Here is a 19,789-nt window from a genome sequence, read left to right as displayed (position 1 = left end):
GAAATTTAAGACACAATCTTTCTCTTTTAGGAGCTGAAACACTAATGGGAATGTCCATATACAGTAGTGGCCAAAATTGTGGAAACCTTTTGGGAAAAGTGTATTTTTGAGGTCTGATGGCTAATAACACGACTTCTTTTGTGGAGTTTCAAGATAATCCTATTTCACTGCTGGAATGGCCTGGGAATAGCCCAGACCTTAATCCAATTGAAAATCTATGGAGCCGACTAAAGAAACTGGCTAGTAGAAGCGACCCAGCAATAAAACCCAGTTAATAGAAGCAATCCTTCAAATGTTGGTTTCACGTAACAGCTGCAGAAATAAAGATTTCGTTCACTCCATGGGAAGACATTGTAAGGCTAAAGGTTACCCAATTAAGTATTAACTGATGTGATAATTTTTGTGTATCTCGTTTTTTCTATGGTAATAATTTTGGTTTATCTCTTTTTCTACATGTTTCACTTTTCTTCTTTGTACTGTAACTGCTAATCTAATAGCAAATCCTTCATAAAAGTTATGGCATTACATTCTTGATTAAATTATCTTTTTATTAATATATAATTTTATGATTCTACTCCCAAAAAGTGGTATTATAGCTAGCTCTAGAAAACACACTTTTCCCAAAAGGTTTCCACAATTTTGGCCACTACTGTAAATACAGTCTTGTATTTGAAAACATGGTTTGTTAAGCTGCCTGAAAAAGTCTAGGTGATTTTTGGTGCAACTTCCCTCTCCTTCCCAAATTTAAATACAGTTGAGACTGTATGATGCTGAATATTTTAAGCAGTTCTTTAGAAATGTTGTGAGTAGAGGCTAGGTGGCAGCACAACAGTGTTCAATAACTGGTGTAAACATTGCATGTCAGACCAATGTCATATTTCCTCTTTCTGATTACGTAATCAACTGGGCAACAGTAGTACCAATATTCACAACTGTATTCATTTGTTCCTGAAACAAATGAAGTTAACTGTATGCTTCACTGATCACGTGAGCTTACAGTTTGTGCCAAATATCCAATTGCCTAGAATTTAGCATACTTGGCACATCTATCTTTCTAAATTATACCGATTAAAATGGCCTCGTTTGTAGAATTCTGACACTAGATACAAAATACCATTAGTGCTGTTTTGTTCCACCTAGAAAGCAATCTATGTTGTTATCCACAGTTAATAGCAGGGGTGAAATGCTACCGGTTTGGACCAATTTGGCTGAACCGGAGGAAATTACAAGGATACTGTGCCTGCCTGAGGATTTTGTATTTTTTTTCCTTAATGGCAAAAGGTCAGAGACCAACTGCTGGAGAGATGGAGAATTTTGGAAAAGTTATCTAATATGGACAAGAAATTGGATGAAATAAGAGCAGAAATTGTGACTATCCAAAAGGATTTAAAGGATACTCAACAAGTTTCAGCAGAAAACAAGCAGAAAGTGGAAGGTTTGGAGGGTGAGATGCGGGCAGTGCAGAAAAGAGGAGGCGACAGGCAATGCTGTGCTTGGACTACAGATGGATAAAATGTCTTATTTCCTTAGGTTTCAAAATTTGGAAGAAGTGGACCAAGAAGACTTGAGAGATGTTGTGACTAAATTGTTGGGAGAATTTCTTGGGAGAGGTGTTGATTTCATGAATTGGGATGTGGATCGAGTTTATAGAGTTAATTCGCAATATGCACGCACGCATGCAGTTCCCAGAGAGGTTCATGTCAAATTTGTGAGAAGAGAGACGAGATGAAATTCTTAGAAAACATAGGAGTGGGGCACTGATTTACAGGGGCAGGGAGATAGCCATTCTGAGGCAGATTCCCAGACAGGTACGTGAAAAAGAAAGAAATATTATTTTTGTCAAGCAAATTGTACCAGAAGGAGTGGGCTTCAGATGGCTGATGCCAGAGGATTGATGATTTTCCGGGAGGGCATTACGAAAAAAATCAGTACAATTGCGGAGGCTACGGCCTATGTGGAGGAACACAAAGCCCTCCTGGAATCAGATGACCCAGGAATTGAAGAAGGGGAGGTTATAGACCATGGGGCGGAAGCGGCTGCCGCTGTTGCGGCCCTGGAGTTGGGTCAGGCTGAACCCAGAGTTCTGAGATCCAAAACTAGGAAGTGATAAAGATATTTGGGATTGTGTTGGTTTTCCTTATTCTCTTTTGTACGATATTCTGTTTATTCTTGACCCTTCTTTATTACGTATTTAAAATTTGTAAACTTAGCTACTTCGTGTCACCTGCTTGCCATATGGCTGTTGTATGTGTTAAAAAATTTGAGTTAAATTCTTATTTTAGATAAGAAAAATGAAAATTTACCATACCTGATATGTATTTGTATAAACCTTTTTTTGACTAATAAAAACTTTTTGAATAAAAAAAAAAAAAAAAAAAAAAGAAAAAGTCAACTTTGTAAACTTCTACTAGCATCTTTGTTACCATCCACTAACTTTTCATTTTACTAAACAGGCTTAGAAATTTAAGACACAATCTTTCTCTTTTAGGAGCTGAAACACTAATGGGAATGTCCATATACAGTAGTGGCCAAAATTGTGGAAACCTTTTGGGAAAAGTGTATTTTTGAGGTCTGATGGCTAATAACACGACTTTTTTTGTGGAGTTTCAAGATAATCCTATTTCACTGCTGGAATGGCCTGGGAATAGCCCAGACCTTAATCCAATTGAAAATCTATGGAGCCGACTAAAGAAACTGGCTAGTAGAAGCGACCCAGCAATAAAATAGGGGCCGGTTTAGCTCACGCTGGTAAAGCCTGTTATTAAGAACACAGTAGCCTGCAATTACTGCAGGTTCGAGCCCGGCCCAAGGTTGACTCAGCCTTCCATCCTTTATAAGGTAGGTAAAATGAGGACCCAGATTGTTGGGGGGGCAATAAGTTGACTTTGTAAAAATATACAAATAGAATGAGACTATTGCCTTATACACTGTAAGCCGCCCTGAGTCTTCGGAGAAGGGCGGGGTATAAATGTAAACAAAAAAAAAAAAACAAAACCCAGTTAATAGAAGCAATCCTTCAAATGTTGGTTTCACATAACAGCTGCAGAAATAAAGATTTCGTTCACTCCATGGGAAGACATTGTAAGGCTAAAGGTTACCCAATTAAGTATTAACTGATGTGATAATTTTTGTGTATCTCGTTTTTTCTATGGTAATAATTTTGGTTTATCTCTTTTTCTACATGTTTCACTTTTCTTCTTTGTACTGTAACTGCTAATCTAATAGCAAATCCTTCATAAAAGTTATGGCATTACATTCTTGATTAAATTATCTTTTTATTAATATATAATTTTATGATTCTACTCCCAAAAAGTGGTATTATTAGCTAGCTCTAGAAAACACACTTTTCCCAAAAGGTTTCCACAATTTTGGCCACTACTGTAAATACAGTCCTGTATTTGAAAACATGGTTTGTTAAGCTGCCTGAAAAAGTCTAGGTGATTTTTGGTGCAACTTCCCTCTCCTTCCCAAATTTAAATACAGTTGAGACTGTATGATGCTGAATATTTTAAGAAACATGTATTGCTTTGCTACTTTTTCACCTAGAAACCTGTCAATATTTTTGCTTTCAACTGATTAAAGCTGTACATTTTTCTTATTGTTTGAAGATGACCTTTTGAAGTAAGAAACCTGCAGGTTTGAAGAGGTCATTCTGTGTCACACTGAGCAAAAGCAAGCCTACTCATTTGGGATGAGTTTGACCCTGTGACTCTCGAGGATGTGGACAGGTTGCTGGGGAGGCTGCATACTACGACATGTTTACTGGACCCGTGCCCTTCCTGGCTGGTGCTGGCCTCCCGGGAAGTGACACGAGGCTGGCTCCAGGGGATTACCAACGCTTCTTTGTTGGAGGGAGTTTTCCCTGCTGCCTTGAAGGAGGCAGTGGTGAGACCCCTCCTCAAGAAGCCTTCCCTGGACCCAGCTATTTTAGGTAATTACCGTCCGGTCTCCAACCTTCGCTTCACTGCGAAGGTTGTAGAGAGTGCTGTGGCACGGCAGCTACCCCAGTACCTGGATGAAGCCGTCTATCTAGACCCGTTCCAGTCCGGTTTCCGACCCGGATACAGCACGGAGACAGCTTTGGTCGCGTTGGTGGATGATCTCTGGAGGGCCAGAGACAGGGTTATTCCTCTGCTCTGGTCCTATTAGACCTCTCAGCGGCTTTCGATACCATCGACCATGGTATCCTGCTGCACGGTTGGAGGGATTGGGAGTGGGAGGCACCGTTTATCGGTGGTTCTCCTCCTATCTCTCCGACCGGTGCAGCAGTGTTGACAGGGGCAGAGGTGGGCCGCGAGACACCTCACTTGTGGGGTGCCGCGGGGTCGATTCTCTCACCCTCCTGTTCAACATCTATAAACCGTTGGGTGAGATCATCAGTGGCTTTGGGGTGAGATATCAACTGTGCGCTGATGATACTCAGCTGTACTTTTCCACCCGGGCCACCCCAGCGAAGCTGTCGAAGTGCTGTCCCGGTGTTTGGAAGCCGTCACGGGTCTGGATGGGGAGGAACAGGCTCAAGCTCAATCCCTCCAAGGCGGAGTGGCTGTGGATGCCGGCACCCGATACAGTCAGCTGCAGCCGCAGCTGACTGTTGAAGCAGTTATTGGCCCCAAAGGAGGAGTGCGCAGCTTGGGTGTTCTCCTGGATGCACGGCTGTCGTTTGAAGATCATTTGGCGGCCGTCTCCAGGAGAGCCTTCACCAGGTTCGCCTGGTGCGCCAGTTCGCCCTTCCTTGATCGGGATGCCCTATGCACAGTCACTCATGCTCTGGTTACCTCCCGCCTGGATTATTGCAATGCTCTCTACATGGGGCTCCCCTTGAGATGCACTCGGAGGCTTCAGTTAGTCCAGAATGCAGCTGCGCGGGTGATAGAGGGAGTCACTCGTAGCTCACATGTGACACCTCTCCTGCGCAGACTGCACTGGCTTCCTGTTGCCTTTCGGGTGCATTTCAAGGTTTTGGTAACCACCTTTAAAGCGCTCCATGGCTTGGGACCTGGGTACTTACGGGACCGCCTTCTGTTACCTCATGCCTCCCACCGACCCGTACGCTCGCACAGAGAGGGCCTTCTCAGGGTGCCGTCCGCCAGACAATGTCGGCTGGCGGCCCCCAGAGGAAGATCCTTCTCTGTGGGGGCCCCCACTCTTTGGAACGAACTCCCCCCTGGTTTACGTCAAATTCCTGACCTTCGGACTTTCCGCCGCGAACTGAAAACATATTTGTTTGTTCGTGCGGGGCTTTCTTAAATTGTTTAATTTTAAATTTTTTCTTTGGTTTTAATTGGGGTTTTAGATTCTTAATTCTTAATTTTTTCGGCCATACTGTAATAAGTTTTTTAATTGTATTTTTAATTGTATATTGTTCTTTTTTATCCTGGCTGTACACCGCCCTGAGTCCTTCGGGAGAAGGGCGGTTTATAAATCCAATAAATAATAATAATAATAATAATAATATAAAAAGAATGTGGCTGGAATCACAGTTGATGACAATCAGTTTTATTCAGAATAAAGCAATACATTTTTTTAGAAACTCACCCTGGAAGAGTTAGCAGGGAAGAATGAAATTAAGAGATGGTTTTTATTGCAAGTGTAGAAGCCATAATGAAAAATCTCTATATTTTAATGGACTTATTTATAATTCCAAATGCTCTGAATTACTATTTATGAATTACCTATTACATTGGTATTATTACAGTAGTTTAATAAAGGAGTAGACAAAGGAGAAAGATTGAAAAAAATCTATTTTAATGTAAAAAGATGGTGATTTAATGCAGGGGTCTCCAACCTTGGCAACTTTAAGACTTGTGGACTTCAACTCCCAGAATTCCACCGCCAGCAAAGACCCCTGAGCCTAATGGCTTTCAAGAATATCAAGAACATGGATATCTCATTTATAATAGTATTATGACTTGCTACTATACTCCGTAATCTGAATTTTTTTTTATGAGACATATTTTTCTTTACATCTGATAATTAGTTTATCTGTAGCAATTAGAGATCCTGCAGTAGTTCAGAGTTAATTTGGAATAAATGCTGTGAAGATAGAGCGACACAGGTACAGCATCTCTCTGTGGCCTCTTAAAACAGTCATGTCAGTCTCCAGGATTACACAGCTGCAGTCGCTGGCAATTCTGAGGAAGAGGGGGCTACTTTAATATGTCACAACTAAACGTTGCATTTGCTCTCTAGTCCATTCCCAAGTATCATTTCTGGATTACATCTGAACCACTGCATTACCAGGACATCTATTCATATGGGGTCCTTGATGCTCTCTGAGCTTGGTTTTCTTGCAGATGTTTCATTACCCAAACTAAGTAACATGATCAGTGCTAGAAGGCAGAACGGTTGGCACTCAGCCTTCTAGCACTGGTGATGTCACCTAGTTGGGTGCAAGAAACCAACCAAGAGCAGAGAGCACCAAGGACCCCTCATTTCAACCCCGCACTACCAATATTATCCTTTATTTTATATCTGTGTATGCTTAAACACAAACACATTTCAGAAGTATGGGTAAATGACCCGCAAATCATGAAGAAACAGCACTTGCCAAAGCTTGGTTTGCAGGAATGATTTCCAGAACTGTAGTTTAGCAAAATTCATTGTGCATTTTTTTTTTGGGCTTCCTAGAGTCAATAAGAGGAGGATAAAGGGCTGATGATTTCCTGAGGCTCATAGTAGGGTTTGTTTCTCACCATGGCAACTGATATCCCTGTCCATGTGATTGTTTGGCTAGCCTCAGGCAGACTGACAACGTAGTGGCAGTCAGGGGTTGCACCTCTGTGATTGGATACAGGCTGGGAGGTCTCCTTGAATCCCCCCCCCCCGGGTTGCGATGGCAACTGCAGTAATAAGCTTAAGGCCAGCCTCTGCCTCTTGTTTCTGGTCTCCCTTCTTTGGGAAGTATTTTATTTTAATCATTCGTCAGCTTTATTTTCTTTCCTAAAGGTATGGGACCTGCTTCACCCTTAAGCTGTGATGTAATGTAGAAGAGCAATTCTCTATGTATGGATAGGTTAATATCCAGCACAATTCGATGGATTTTTGTAAATTTAAATATGTTGACTGGCCCTTTTTTTTAAAAAAAAGGAAAAGAAATACTGCCGTTTTGTCATCCCGTTTTAAAATCAAATTACACAATGTTTGTAAATCAGTAGGGAAGATGCAACTTTATCTGCTGCTTCACTCATTTAGTACAAAGACCTTGAAATCTACAATATGCTAGAATGAAAGGAAGAAGATTATTAATTCAGTTTATCCTTTTCTCTTTAAGGGAAGAGTGAAATATCAATTGAAGGGAGGAGTTTACTGTAGAATATTAAGGGAGCTGTAGTAATATTTCATTTCTACATCCGATTTTCTTGTGATGTTCTTCTGATAGTTGTGAAAAGTCCTAGTTGCTTATTAAATTATAGTTTGAAAAGGTAATAACAGCATTCAGAGAAACACGGATCACCTGGGAAATCACAAACATTTTAATGCCTTTTGTCCCAGTACTGGGGACTAGTCTCAGGAACATATTTCTATTGATACTGGTGGGATATTTCTTCAAGGCCAATAATCAAATATATGCAAATCAGACGTATTACCTTCCAAATCCTTGGTTTTGTACCTGGAAAATATGACACATCTAACCAGACATTATGGCTCCCCTGTGCTGCTTTATCTGTTTTTACCTCCTTTATGTGGTTGGTTTTCATAGTTCTTCCCCCATTTTAGTCCAATAATAAAAACATTCATAGAGATGCTTGATTAAGAGGTGCTTAGATCTGGCCTGTGGGGCCGCCCTGGAAACAGCGGACCAGCCCACGGTGTTTCTGCCAGTGAAAATGGGCTCCTGAGCACCATTTTCAGCTGCCACAGCCTCCTGCAACCGTCTGGGTGTCCCCATTGCCAGCATAATTGAGTCCCTTCTCCTTGATGCTGGTCATCTTCCTCCTCACTTTCTAGACATATTTTAGCATTTGAATATAATTGTATTATGTTAATTGTTGTAGTTTTAAATTATGTTTTATCCTTTACAAGTTTCTATATGTTAATGCTGAAATGGGTGTAATTTTTCCTCCTTGTATTTTAAGCTGGACTATGGCCGAAATAAAGATCTGTTTTAACCTGAATACTTAGCACCTATTTGAAGAGGCCTGGGAATTAATTATTGCTTTTCATTTCAATACTAGCTATGCTGGATAGTTGGAAGCTGCTCTGATCATTGACCATGATAAAGTTGTCTTCTGTAATTGCAGAAACTTTCAAACTGGATGTGTGTTAGTCGGACAGAGAAACACAGTCCGGTGGGCTCAGCTTGAAGCCATTTCTCGTTCCTTGCAGGATATCCTGAACAACCTTGAGTCCTGTGATCTTGAAGATGATGATCTTATGCTTGATGTCGACTTACCTGAGGATACACCCTGTGATAATGGTTAGTGAAAGGATCCTTCTGAAGTGTCTGGAGTCTACATTAGTGCTACTACTTTAATCTCACCTTTGATTTCTACTAAGTCAAGAGAACCAACAATTTATAGAGTGGTCATCCCGTGAAATCTGTAGGGCACCAAGGCATTTATCTCAGGCTACATCAGGGCTGTCCAACCTTGGCAACTTTTAAGATTTGTGGATCTCTATGGAGATCCTCAGTCATTAAGGTCATGGTTGTCGCAAAGGTGCTTTTTCAAGAGGCAGCTGGACTTTCTGGATTTGCTTTGAAGACTTTTTGCTTCTTCTTGGATAAAAAGCGAAATGTCTTCAAAGCAAAACCAAAAAAGTCCAGTTGCCTCTTGAAAAAGCACTTTTGGGATAAGATTTGTGGACTTCAACTCCCAGAATTTCCAAAGGTGGCTGAGGAATTCTATAAGGTGAAGTCTATAAGCCGAAGTTGGACACCCCTGCCGTACATCTTCATTTATGCTCAAGGAATGCAATGAATTTTTCTGAAGTTTCTTAACAGAGCAATACTTTTGAAACACTGTTTTCACAGAAGCTCGTTCAGAGGTTTCTCAGCTTCTGTTTCTGTCTCTTTTTTAGAGCCAGCATTTTCAGTTAAGTCTTTTTTAAATTAGTTCTCACTGAGAAATTTTGATATACTAGGGATAAAATTACAGTGTATTCTTTTGTTTTTTGCTTTTTTTTAAAAAAACCCACACCAAAATCAACTAGCTAGATAAGTACACAGAAAACCTTTCTGAAGTCTGGAAATTAAGTAACCAAACCTTAATTTTACATGCAGAGCAGAGTGATTAGAATTTCAGTGGAAGGTTAGGAACAATCCGAAGAGAGCCAGCGTTGACTGTAGGTGTAGGCGAGGTTTCTGTTTTACTGGATGCATTCAATCTTGCTTTAATGTAGGTTCAGAAAACAGGATTTGGATTCCGTGGCCACTTCAGCTCCCAAGATTATGTGATTCATGAATTCAGGAGTTAACTACATCTTGCCCGAAGGCTGATTGACCCCAGCAAGTGCTAAAGTAATTCATAGGTTTATAATTTTCTGGCTCCCTTTTGGAGCCTGCGATGGAACTTGCCCTCTATTTATAGCAATTGTTCTGTGGTAAGAAGTATGCAACTTGGAGGACGGGAGTTATAAGTCACAGGGTCAAACTGGGCTGCTTTCCCAACTCTACGCAAGCAGGGAACGGTCAGGAAGGAAGGCCTGTTTGTCCCCGTCTTCTGCAAAACTATGAGTAGGCAGCCAAGCAACAGCTAGGAAAAGGGCCACGCAGCCAAGGCTTAGCTTGAGAAGAAAAACAGTTTTAGGTAAGTGGAAAGCTGAACGGGTTTCTTCAAACTTTTCTTCCCCCGCTAAACTTCTTGGTGCCTTGGTTTGGCTTTTAAGATTTCCAAACAATTGCCTCATCCAGTTGTCAGAAACCAAACTGTTTTTTTGGGAGGCACTGACAGATGTGGTTTTTTTTAGAAGTTTCATGTTGCATGGTAAAACGAGTGTTCTGAAACCTTTCCTTAATTAATAAAATTCTCCAAAGATAATGTTTCATCATCGATTACGTAAGTGTAGGGGAAAATCCTTGGGAAGAATAAAGGTTGTTTTTTCTGCTTTAAGTTGTGTTTGGAGAGATCGTAAAGGAACGGCTTGATTCTTTATTCCCCATGAGGCTAAAGAAAGAATTTAAATTATTGAACTGCAGTAACAGCTTTACTCTACCGAAAGCCAGTTAATTTCAGCACAACTAGTTTCGTATTTCTGTTGTTTGATATGGAGAAGAAAACTTGAGTTTTACATTTATATCTTGCCTCTGATCATCATCATATTGTGAAATAAAATGTCCTTTTCTATGCCCAGACCTAATTTATGTGCAATTCCTTGACTTCATTATGGCCAACTGTGAGTTATTAAGAGTGCCATCTGATACCTGTTTTGTTTTTTGTGTCGATACTAGTTCTGCTTAAATCAGTGTTACTCTATTTTCTTCTGTTGTTACAGAAGAATATGACAATATGAACCGTTATGAGCGACCGGACAGAAATATTCGACAGCAGAAAGCAGAGGGACTCTGGAAGAGGACACCCCAGAGGTGGAATACTCAGGATCATTATCATCTTAGTCCCACTGAGCACTATTCCCGCCTCAGAAATGATCTGAACAGGTGTGATTCTCAGAGGAGGAAAAGGTTGAAGGTTGGGGTTTGGGATCACTCCAGCAGCCATTATTCATTAGAGGTTCCCCCCCTCCCCCCTGAGTTAAAAATCTTCAGTTAGACACAGTGATTCTTACAAAGAAAAGACAGCAGTCCAGAGAGTTGTCAAATGTCTCTAACTCAGACAACGTCAACACCCTACCTTGAGCTTGAAATGGCTGTGTTCCATTCCTGATGGGCTACTTTAATCTTTCTGAAAAGATTTCAAATTCAGGGCAAAACAGTTGAAATGAGGCTGTTTCTCACTGAAAGCTTCTCCAAAGTGATTGCAACTGTGCTCACATTTGATATATACGCGCAATGGCCAAAACAAAAATGAGTTTATGGGAGTGAGTTATATGTATAATTTATCAATCAATGAGCGCTAATATTTTAAGATTGCACTTTGTGTGAAGATAACTGGATGGCCTACAAGGCAAGAGCAAGAATAACCATATTAAAAGCAAAACAACAAAACGTGAATAGGACAGAACAAATGTAAGAGAATAAATAAAAATTGTACATGTATTTTTCAGTGCCTGGGTAAATAGGTCTCAATCTGAGGGTGACTAGCAAGTTTCTTTAGTCGGCTCCATAGATTTTCAATTGGGTTAAGGTCTGGGCTATTCCCAGGCCATTCCAGCAGTGGAATAGGATTATCTTGAAACTTCCCCCCCCTCCCCCCCAAAGTGCTGTTATTAAGCCATCAAACCTCAAAAATACACTTTTCCCAAAAGGTTTCCACAATTTTGGCCACTACTGTAAGTAGAATACTGCATTGCTCTTAATTCAATACAGAAATTCACTTCTGTGGAAACTTAATAAACAAAGGCTCTTTACTAACATCCTCCAAACTCTCTTTCAGGGGTTGCAATTATGTCGAGTCTCCCCCTGTCAGTCATCTCGAAGGCTACGGGGCATCAGGCTTGTATCCACCACTGAGGAGTTTGCCAGCAAATACTGTGGTCTTGGATGAAATGACCCTTCGGCATATGGTGCAAGAGTGCACAGCGGTGAAAACCCAGCTCTTAAAAATGAAAAGAATACTCCATCAGGTTAGTGAGGAGAAAAGGTAACCTGTCATTACTTTTTTTACTATGAAACTAAATATTTAATATTTAAAGACATTGAAGTTGGCTGCTGAAATAGTAATAAGCCCTAATGTCCTAGATCATAGCATCTTGAATTGAATTGGAAATCTCCTGTTTTGGGTGTAAAAGGCACCGTCATTGAGCCATATAGCTGTTTTGAGCAAGTTTTGGAAGTGTACCAAGTGTACAAGCACTGTTGTGTACAGTACAAAATATTGTTACATGCTTAATCCCTGTGCCTCGAAGAGTCTAATTTGCATTTCCGGTTTGGAAATGTTTTGAACATCCCTACCTTCTAGTAGTAGTAGTAGTAGTAGTAGTAGTAGTAGTAGTAGTAGTAATAGTAAATATTTCCATTCCTGGAGGATGGAGGGTTGAGAGAAAGGTCATCCAGTCTGAGGAATGTCTTTTCCCAAGTGCTGGGAATTGGGTTTTCGGGCTCATGGATGTTGCAGTAGATGGGGGCTTGTCAACCAGAGCATCCCTTCGAACAGCAAGCATTTTTAATTGATTAAAATTCAAAATTTTAATTTAGTTCTCCTTGAGATTCAGCTGGCTGGGAAGTTGAGATCCACAGATGTTAAAGTTGCCATGGTTGGACAGCCCTGATCTAAGGCAAGGCAGTGTGACTCTTTGCAAAGTAGCTGCGACAGGGAGCATTAAGGGGCTCGTTCTCATTCCTCACAATCACAAATGCTTTTGGCCTGGGAAAACAGGATTAAAGTATCACAGCAATATAAATCTGTTGGGTTCCTCCAGAGCTAATGTTGCTGCTTGCTGATTATGCTAATTGGAGTTGGAACATAAACTTATTAAACCATTCATGGCTCACATTATAGCCCCAGCTGGGGAGAAGAATGTGGTCTGTTACCAACAGGTTGTGATGTCAACAATGATGCAGTCTGTCTGAATACCAAAGGTCAGCGTTTGTGCTTCCAAATGCAGCTCCGTAGCCCAAATTCCAGAAGACTGCTTCTTCCAGTTACTATAGAAAATACATGAAGGAATATAGACCTGATAGAGGAAAAATAAAATTAGTAAAATGAGTTGCTCGGTAGTTAAACTGTAGTTTTAAAACGACCTTTTTAAAAAGACAATTGTCTCATCTTGCAAACTGTTTTTTGTATAGATTGAGAAGCTGATTTTCTCTTTGTTAAAATAAAAGAATAAAGGTTGGAAGGAAAGGTTTTCTCAATGTGGAGAAAACCTTTCCTTCCAACCTTTATTCTTTTATTTTAAGACATATTGGGCTTTAAGACATATTGGGCTAAGTCAGAGGTCTTCAAACTTGGCAGCTTTAAGACTTGTGGACTTCAACTCCCAGAATTCTCCAGCTAGCATAGCTGGCTTGAAGTACACAAGTCCTAAAGCTGCCAAGTTTCGGGACCTGTGGGCTAAGACCTGATCATCTACTCCAGGCCAAGAGCCTTTTAGAAGGCAGTGACTTCAAGGGCTGTTTTTTGTAGAAGCCAAGACAAACACCTTGTTCCAGACCCCGCCTGGCATTTTCCTCTCTGGGAGAACGCTGAGGAGATTTCTTCTCTCATTTTTTAGCTCTATTTTAGAACATTTGTGTGTTGTTGTTGTTCGGTCACTGAGTGCATCCAAATGCTCGTGATTATATGGATCAGCCCCTCCCCACCTTCCTCCTTTTCTGGACTCTGCCCAAACTCACAGTCACTGCTTCTGACTTAACTATTTCATCTTCTGCCTTCCCCTTTTGCCTCATCTGTGTACACGTTGCTTAAAAATGGGCATCTCCTGTTTCCATTGTGGTGCTAAAAGTCATGGGAAGGGGTCATGCTCCTCCCCCCACCCCCAAAAAAAAACAACCAGATGAGGAACCACATCCCTTCTGGATCTAAACACACCTCAGATGGCCTCGTGTTTTGTTTTGTTTTATTTGCAACACTACTTTTACTTATTTATCTGCCTTTGATTCCTTAATAAAAGTATTCAGTCAGAAACCGTACAGATGTATCCGCACCCCACCCTGCCCCTGCTAAAGTTCAAGCTGCTTCTTCTGTTGTTGTTGCTCAGTATTTTAGAGTGAAAAAAGAGTGTAGCTTTTTCCAAGCTTTTTGCAGACCTGACAGGCTGCAGAAAAGGAAGAGGGTTTGTTTTCTCAGTGATTAGGACAATGGAAGGAGCGGATGCCTGACAGGACAGGAATAAGGTGAATTTTCTTCATGGCCATGTCTTGGCGCTGCCTACTCAAGAAGAAGAGAGGCCTTAGTGGGCTCCAGCTTTTGGAGCTGAGAGTCTCTCAGGAAAGAGAGAAAAGCAAAGGAAGATTAAACAAGAGAGCAGTACAAGAAGGCTGTGGGCTTCTAGAAAATACCAAGCAGAGGCAGTTAGGAGGATCCAGCCAGCTAGCTGAGGAATTCAGGACAGAACAGTTTCAGAAACCTCAAAAGGAGCAGATCCCCCAGAGGCCAGGTTGGAGAGGCCTGTTTGTTGCAGAGGTAGGAAAGTGAGCCCCAGATCAGATAACTGAGACAAGGCTTCAAGCACTTGGCAACTATCAAAAACAAAGAGCTCTTTATATAGTTGAAAATAGGTGCAGGCCTTTGCACCATTGAAGATAGGTTTAGAGCATCTGCTAAGAAAAGACAGATGAAAAACGAGTATCTAAATATCAGAAGAGTCTTAACTTGCTCCCAGTCTTGGGTTTGGCTAGTCTAAATAAAAGAATTTGGGGTGACATGATAGCAGTATTTCAGTATTTGAGGGGCTGCCACAAAGAGGATGGGGTCAAATTGTTCTCTAAAGTACCAGAGGGCAGGACAAGAAATAATGATTAGAAACTGATCAAAAAGAGAAGCAACTTGTAATTAAGGAGAAACTTCCTAACAGTGAGGACAATTAACCAGTGGAACAGAGGTTGTGGGTGCTTCATCACTGGAGGTTTTTGAGAAGAGACTGGACAGTCGCTTGTCTGAGATGGTATAGGTTTTCCTGCTTCAGCAGGGGGCTGGAGTAGATGACCTCCAAGGTCCCTTCCAGCTCTATTCAATAACCCATCTAGCAAAAGCCAAAGTGTGGGACTGGCTGCAGTTAATGGTCCCTGCAGTAACCCTTGAAGGCCCAGAAGAGGGATTTCATGCTGGCTGTGGTTGTAAAGATCCAGGAGAAGCAACGGCATCTGGCAATAATGAAGAGCTAAATCAGCCAAACAGAAATGACCCCCAGTGATGGCAGCAAGCCGCAGCGGTTGTGAGGATGGACTCTCCTCCAGGCTGCCTCTGTTGACAGGGTCTTGGAATAGGTTGGTTTATTTCATTGTTTTGGTCAGCAGAGAGGAGAGAAAATGTAATTCTTGCAAGGATATCAAAGGCCATTACAGAAATTCTGGACATGTGTTAAATTGTTGATTTCTAGCTTTTTTGTTGGCTGGCTTATTTTGTAGTTTGGACTTACTGTAGGATCTGTCCCTCATGGGAGAATTTGGGAAAAGACAGCAGCCGATAAAGGTTTTCTGATTTTAGTTGAAAAAATGAAATTCCTGGTATCCGCTTATTCTCCTTCCTTTTATTTATGGTAGGTTGTTCAACTAGGGTTTAAAATTTTTAAGCCTTTATTTCCCAAGTCTGGTTATCTTCGTAAGATTTAGATCCTCAAAACAACAACAAAATGTTGCTCTTTTGCAGAATGATGAAAACATGTCACTGCACAACATCACATTCTCAGTGCCATCAAGTCCAGAAGAGCTGGAACCTGAACCAACATATAAGGTAATTGGAGATGAGACCATAGAATGGAATTGCCCTGGATATTGAAGAGGTTTGATTCTGCTAGGAAAATCACACCAGACAGATCACAGATATTGAGAGGCTAATATCTGTTCTAAACTATTTGTACGTCTTACCTAAATAATTCCAAGCTGCATGTTTTTCTCAGGGTTGGGATGCTTCTACTATCATCTTAAGTCCCCAAAATAGATTAGGCACTTAAATAAAATTATTTTAAAAGGAGCCATGTAGAGACATAGAATTTAAGGCAATAACATAGAACAGGAACAGCGGCTAATTAAAATAAATGGGCATATAAAATTATTTAAAAATCAGACAATCTCTAATTAATACTTTTAAACATGTGAAAGTGGGAGAAATGAAAACACCAGAAGGCCTTTAAAAGTTAGATTAAAACATGAATATAAAAAAAATCACAAACAAGTAATTTAATAGTCTTGAGTGGGCGAAATGTCCAATTATTTAATTAATAATAAAACTGTAAATGTCTGAGCCATGATCTAAATGAAAATTGTACGTAGGTAGTCCCTAACGTAGGTAATATTCCATTTTGGAAAATATTGCACAATCCAGTTTTTCATAAATTGAGTTATGCTTCCTACATTTTTGGATATGCTATGTAAATGATCATATTTAATGTGTAGTTATAGATGTGGCATCCATAAAAATGGCATAACTTTATTTGTATGTAAGTCTGGTAATATATGAACTGTGTGAATGATGGCAGCACTAGTAGAATGTTCACTACACCAGGGGTCTCCAACCTTGGCAACTTTAAGCCTGGAGGACTTCAATTCCCAGAATTCCCCAGCCAGCAAAGCTGGGGAATTCTGGGAGTTGAAGTCCTCCAGGCTTAAAGTTGCCAAGGTTGGAGACCCCTGCACTACACACAGCAGTTATTTTGTGAATGGCAAGTATCAGAAAAAATAAGGTTTCCAGTCGTTTTAATTTTATTTCTCCTAAACAAATGCCTGTGTCTGGGTACAAAACTATACATATCTGTCTTAGGCAAATGTTATTTATTCATTGAATGTATTCACTGATGTAATTGCTGAGGTCTCCCAGCGAGATGGATGGCAAACAGATTTAATAAATAAGAGAAATATGAGGGTATAGATATAGTATTATATCTGGCAATCTGTATCATTCTTAAACGTTTGGTAATGTGAAGTCCATTATTCAGTCCTGATTTCAAAACAATACTTCTTCCTTCCGGAGCAGATAATTAGACATTATAATATTTCTCAAAACACATTAATACCTTAATTTATGGAGAGGTTTTTTTTTATGCCAGACTGACGAATTACTGAGTGAGATCACGCAGCTGAAAGACGATTTAAAAAAGAAAGATGAGACCATCCAGGAGCTTGAACGTCGTCTTGTAAGTAATCACGCCACTCATGAAAAGAAATGCGATCATAATAATGGCAGAAAATGGTTGTGCCCATAAGGTGCACGAAGTTCAGTAAAGAAGCACTTACCGAATTTTTCGCTCCATAGGATACACTTTTTCCTCCCAAAAGTGGGTGGAAATGTCTGTGTGTCTTATGCAGAGAATGTGGGCGACAGGCCAGCAGTGCTGAATTGCGGTCTTCACCTGGTTTTCTCTCTTCCCTCTGCATGAAGGCTGTTAGGTGTGACTGCCACAAAGGCTGCAAGATGCCTGAAGTGACCACGTGCAGCTTTGTTGACAAATTCACCCAAACCTCCTGGAGAAGAAATGCGGTGAGTCCTTTACTGGAAAAGATGCTCCTTGCATAGAGATGCTTCCTTATGCTATATATTGTCTTGGTGTTTTACTTTCAGTTGTACTATTGGGTATCATACTTCAGTAGAGAGGTAGTCCTAGACCTTAAAACCATTCATTTAGTGACTGTTCAAAGTTGCACCAGCACTGAAAAAAAGTGACTTGTGGCTGACCCATCGGTCCCCACACTTGTGGACATTGCAGCATCCCCATGGCCACATGATCAAAATGAGGGCACGTGGCCACTGGCCGTTATTTATGACGGTTGTAATGCCCCTGGATCATACGATCACCACTGGTTCCTGCTGGTCACACATGGTGTCACAGTCAGTGGGGGAAACCAGATTTGCTTAACAATTGTCTACTACGCCTAACAATTCCAGGAATTTGCTTGGATTTGCTTCACCCTGTGAAGTTGAATGTGATTAACAAACGCCTCGTCAGAAATGGACATTTTATTTATTTATTTATTTATTTATTTATTTATTATATTTGTATACCGCCCTTCTCCCGAAGGACTCAGGGCGGTTCACAGCCAGTAAAAAACACAATACATAGAATACAAATTAAAAACTATATAAAAATCTGATTCAATAACGGCCTAAAAATTTAGATACAATTTAAAACCCCATTTAAAACCCCCAATTAAAACCCATAAATTTAAAAAACTAACCCAGTCCTGCGCAGATGAATAAATGCGTTTTAAGCTCGCGACGAAAGGTTCGGAGGCCCGGAAGTTGACGGAGTCCCGGGGGGAGTTCGTTCCAGAGGGCGGGAGCCCCCACAGAGAAGGCCCTTCCCCTGGGCGTCGCCAGACGACACTGTCGCGCCGATGGCACCCTGAGGAGTCCCTCTCTGTGAGAGCGCACGGGTCGGTGGGAGGTATTCGGTAGCAGTAGGCGGTCCCGTAAATAGCCCGGCCCTATGCCATGGAGCGCTTTGAAGACGTTCACCAAAACCTTGAAGCGCACCCGGAAGGCCACAGGTAGCCAGTGCAGTCTGCGCAGGATAGGTGTCACGGGAGCCACGAGGGCTCCCTCTATCACCAGCGCAGCCGCATTCTGGACTAACTGAAGCCTCCGGATGCCCCTCAAGGGAGCCCCATGTAGAGAGCATTGCAGTAATCCAGACGAGACGTCACGAGTGTGTATAAGGCATCCCGGTCTAGAAAGGGGCGCAGCTGGCGCACCAGGCGAACCTGGTGGAAAGCTCTCCTGGAGACGGCCGTCAGGTGGTCTTCAAAAGACAGCCGTTCATCCAGGAGAACGCCCAAGCTGCGCACCCTCTCCATCGGAGCCAATGACTCGCTCCCAACAGTCAGCCGTGGACTCAGCTGACTGTACCGGGATGCCGGCATCCACAGCCACTCCATCTTGGAGGGATTGAGCTTGAGCCTGTTTCTCCCCATCCAGACCCGTACGGCTTCCAAACACCAGGACAGCACTTCGATAGCTTCATTGGGGTGGCCCGGTGTGGAAAAGTACAGCTGGGTGTCATCAGCGTACAGCTGGTACCTCACACCGAAGCCACTGATGATCTCACCCAGCGGCTTCATATAGATGTTGAACAGAAGGGGCGAGTGAGGCGCCGCGGAGTCGACCTCTGCCCCCCCGTCAACACCGTCTGCGGCCGGTCGGAGAGATAGGGGGGGGACCACCGATAAACGGTGCCTCTCACTCCCAGTCCCCCCAACCGGCGCAGCAGGATACCATGGTCGATGGTATCAAAAGCCGCTGAGAGGTCTAATAGGACCAGGGCAGAGGAACAACCCCTATCCCTGGCCCTCCAGAGATCATCCACCAACGCGACCAAAGCCGTCTCAGTGCTGTAACCGGGCCGGAAGCCGGACTGGAACGGGTCTAGATAGACAGTTTCCTCCTGATATGCCACCATACTCTCTACAACCTTCGCCGCGAAGCGAAGGTTGGAGACCGGACGATAATTACCTAAAATAGCCGGGTCCAGGGAAGGCTTCTTGAGGAGGGGCCTCACCACCGCCTCTTTCAAGGCGGCAGGAAAGACTCCCTCCAACAAGGAAGCACTTGTAATCGCCTGGAGCCAGCCTCGTGTCACCTCCTGAGTGGCCAGCACCAGCCAGGAGGGGCACGGGTCCAGTAAACACGTGGTGGCATTCAGTCTACCCAGCAACCTGTCCATGTCCTCGGGAGCCACAGGGTCAAACTCATCCCAGACAATATCACCAAGACCGCCCTCAGACGCCCCGTCCGAATCGCCACAATTTTGGTCCAGACCGTCCCGAAGCTGAACGATTTTATCGTATAGATAACCGTTAAACTCCTCAGCACGTCCCTGCAACGGGTCATCCCGCTCCCCTGGTGAAGGAGGAGGCGGGTCACCAGGCTGGGGCAGCTGGGCGGTTATCTGCCGACGCAATGAGGGAGGAGGTGTAGCAACGCCTCGCTTCCCTCAGTGCCACTAGGTAGGTCCTAGTATAGGATCTAACTAGTGTCCGATCAGCCTCTGAGCGGCTGGACCTCCAAGAACTCTCTAGGCGTCTTCTCCGGCGTGTCATCCCCTCAGCTCCTCGGAGAACCAAGGGCGGTTGGGATCT

The 19,789-nt window shown here is 42.4% G+C and overlaps 1 protein-coding gene across 6 annotated transcripts in view; it reads left to right on the top strand.

The window, feature by feature from the left end:
• Positions 1-19,789, top strand: part of CCSER2 (coiled-coil serine rich protein 2) — a 55,044-nt gene that overhangs the window by 14,932 nt on the left and 20,323 nt on the right. For 4 of the 6 annotated variants that reach the window (XM_058187905.1, XM_058187906.1, XM_058187909.1 and 1 more), the window contains 6 exons: positions 8,329-8,419; positions 10,435-10,597; positions 11,493-11,682; positions 15,369-15,452; positions 16,765-16,851; positions 17,097-17,195. In XM_058187905.1, the coding sequence (XP_058043888.1) occupies positions 8,329-8,419; positions 10,435-10,597; positions 11,493-11,682; positions 15,369-15,452; positions 16,765-16,851; positions 17,097-17,195 (714 nt within the window). The remainder of the gene's footprint in view (positions 1-8,328; positions 8,420-10,434; positions 10,598-11,492; positions 11,683-15,368; positions 15,453-16,764; positions 16,852-17,096; positions 17,196-19,789) is intronic. The other 2 variants (XM_058187907.1, XM_058187911.1) reach the window with 1 other exon arrangement.

This window comes from Ahaetulla prasina, chromosome 6 (genome assembly GCF_028640845.1).
Source record: "Ahaetulla prasina isolate Xishuangbanna chromosome 6, ASM2864084v1, whole genome shotgun sequence".
Lineage (NCBI taxonomy): Eukaryota > Metazoa > Chordata > Lepidosauria > Squamata > Colubridae > Ahaetulla > Ahaetulla prasina.
Note: the sequence above shows the minus strand (reverse complement) of the source record. Positions and strands in the feature narration are given on the sequence as shown.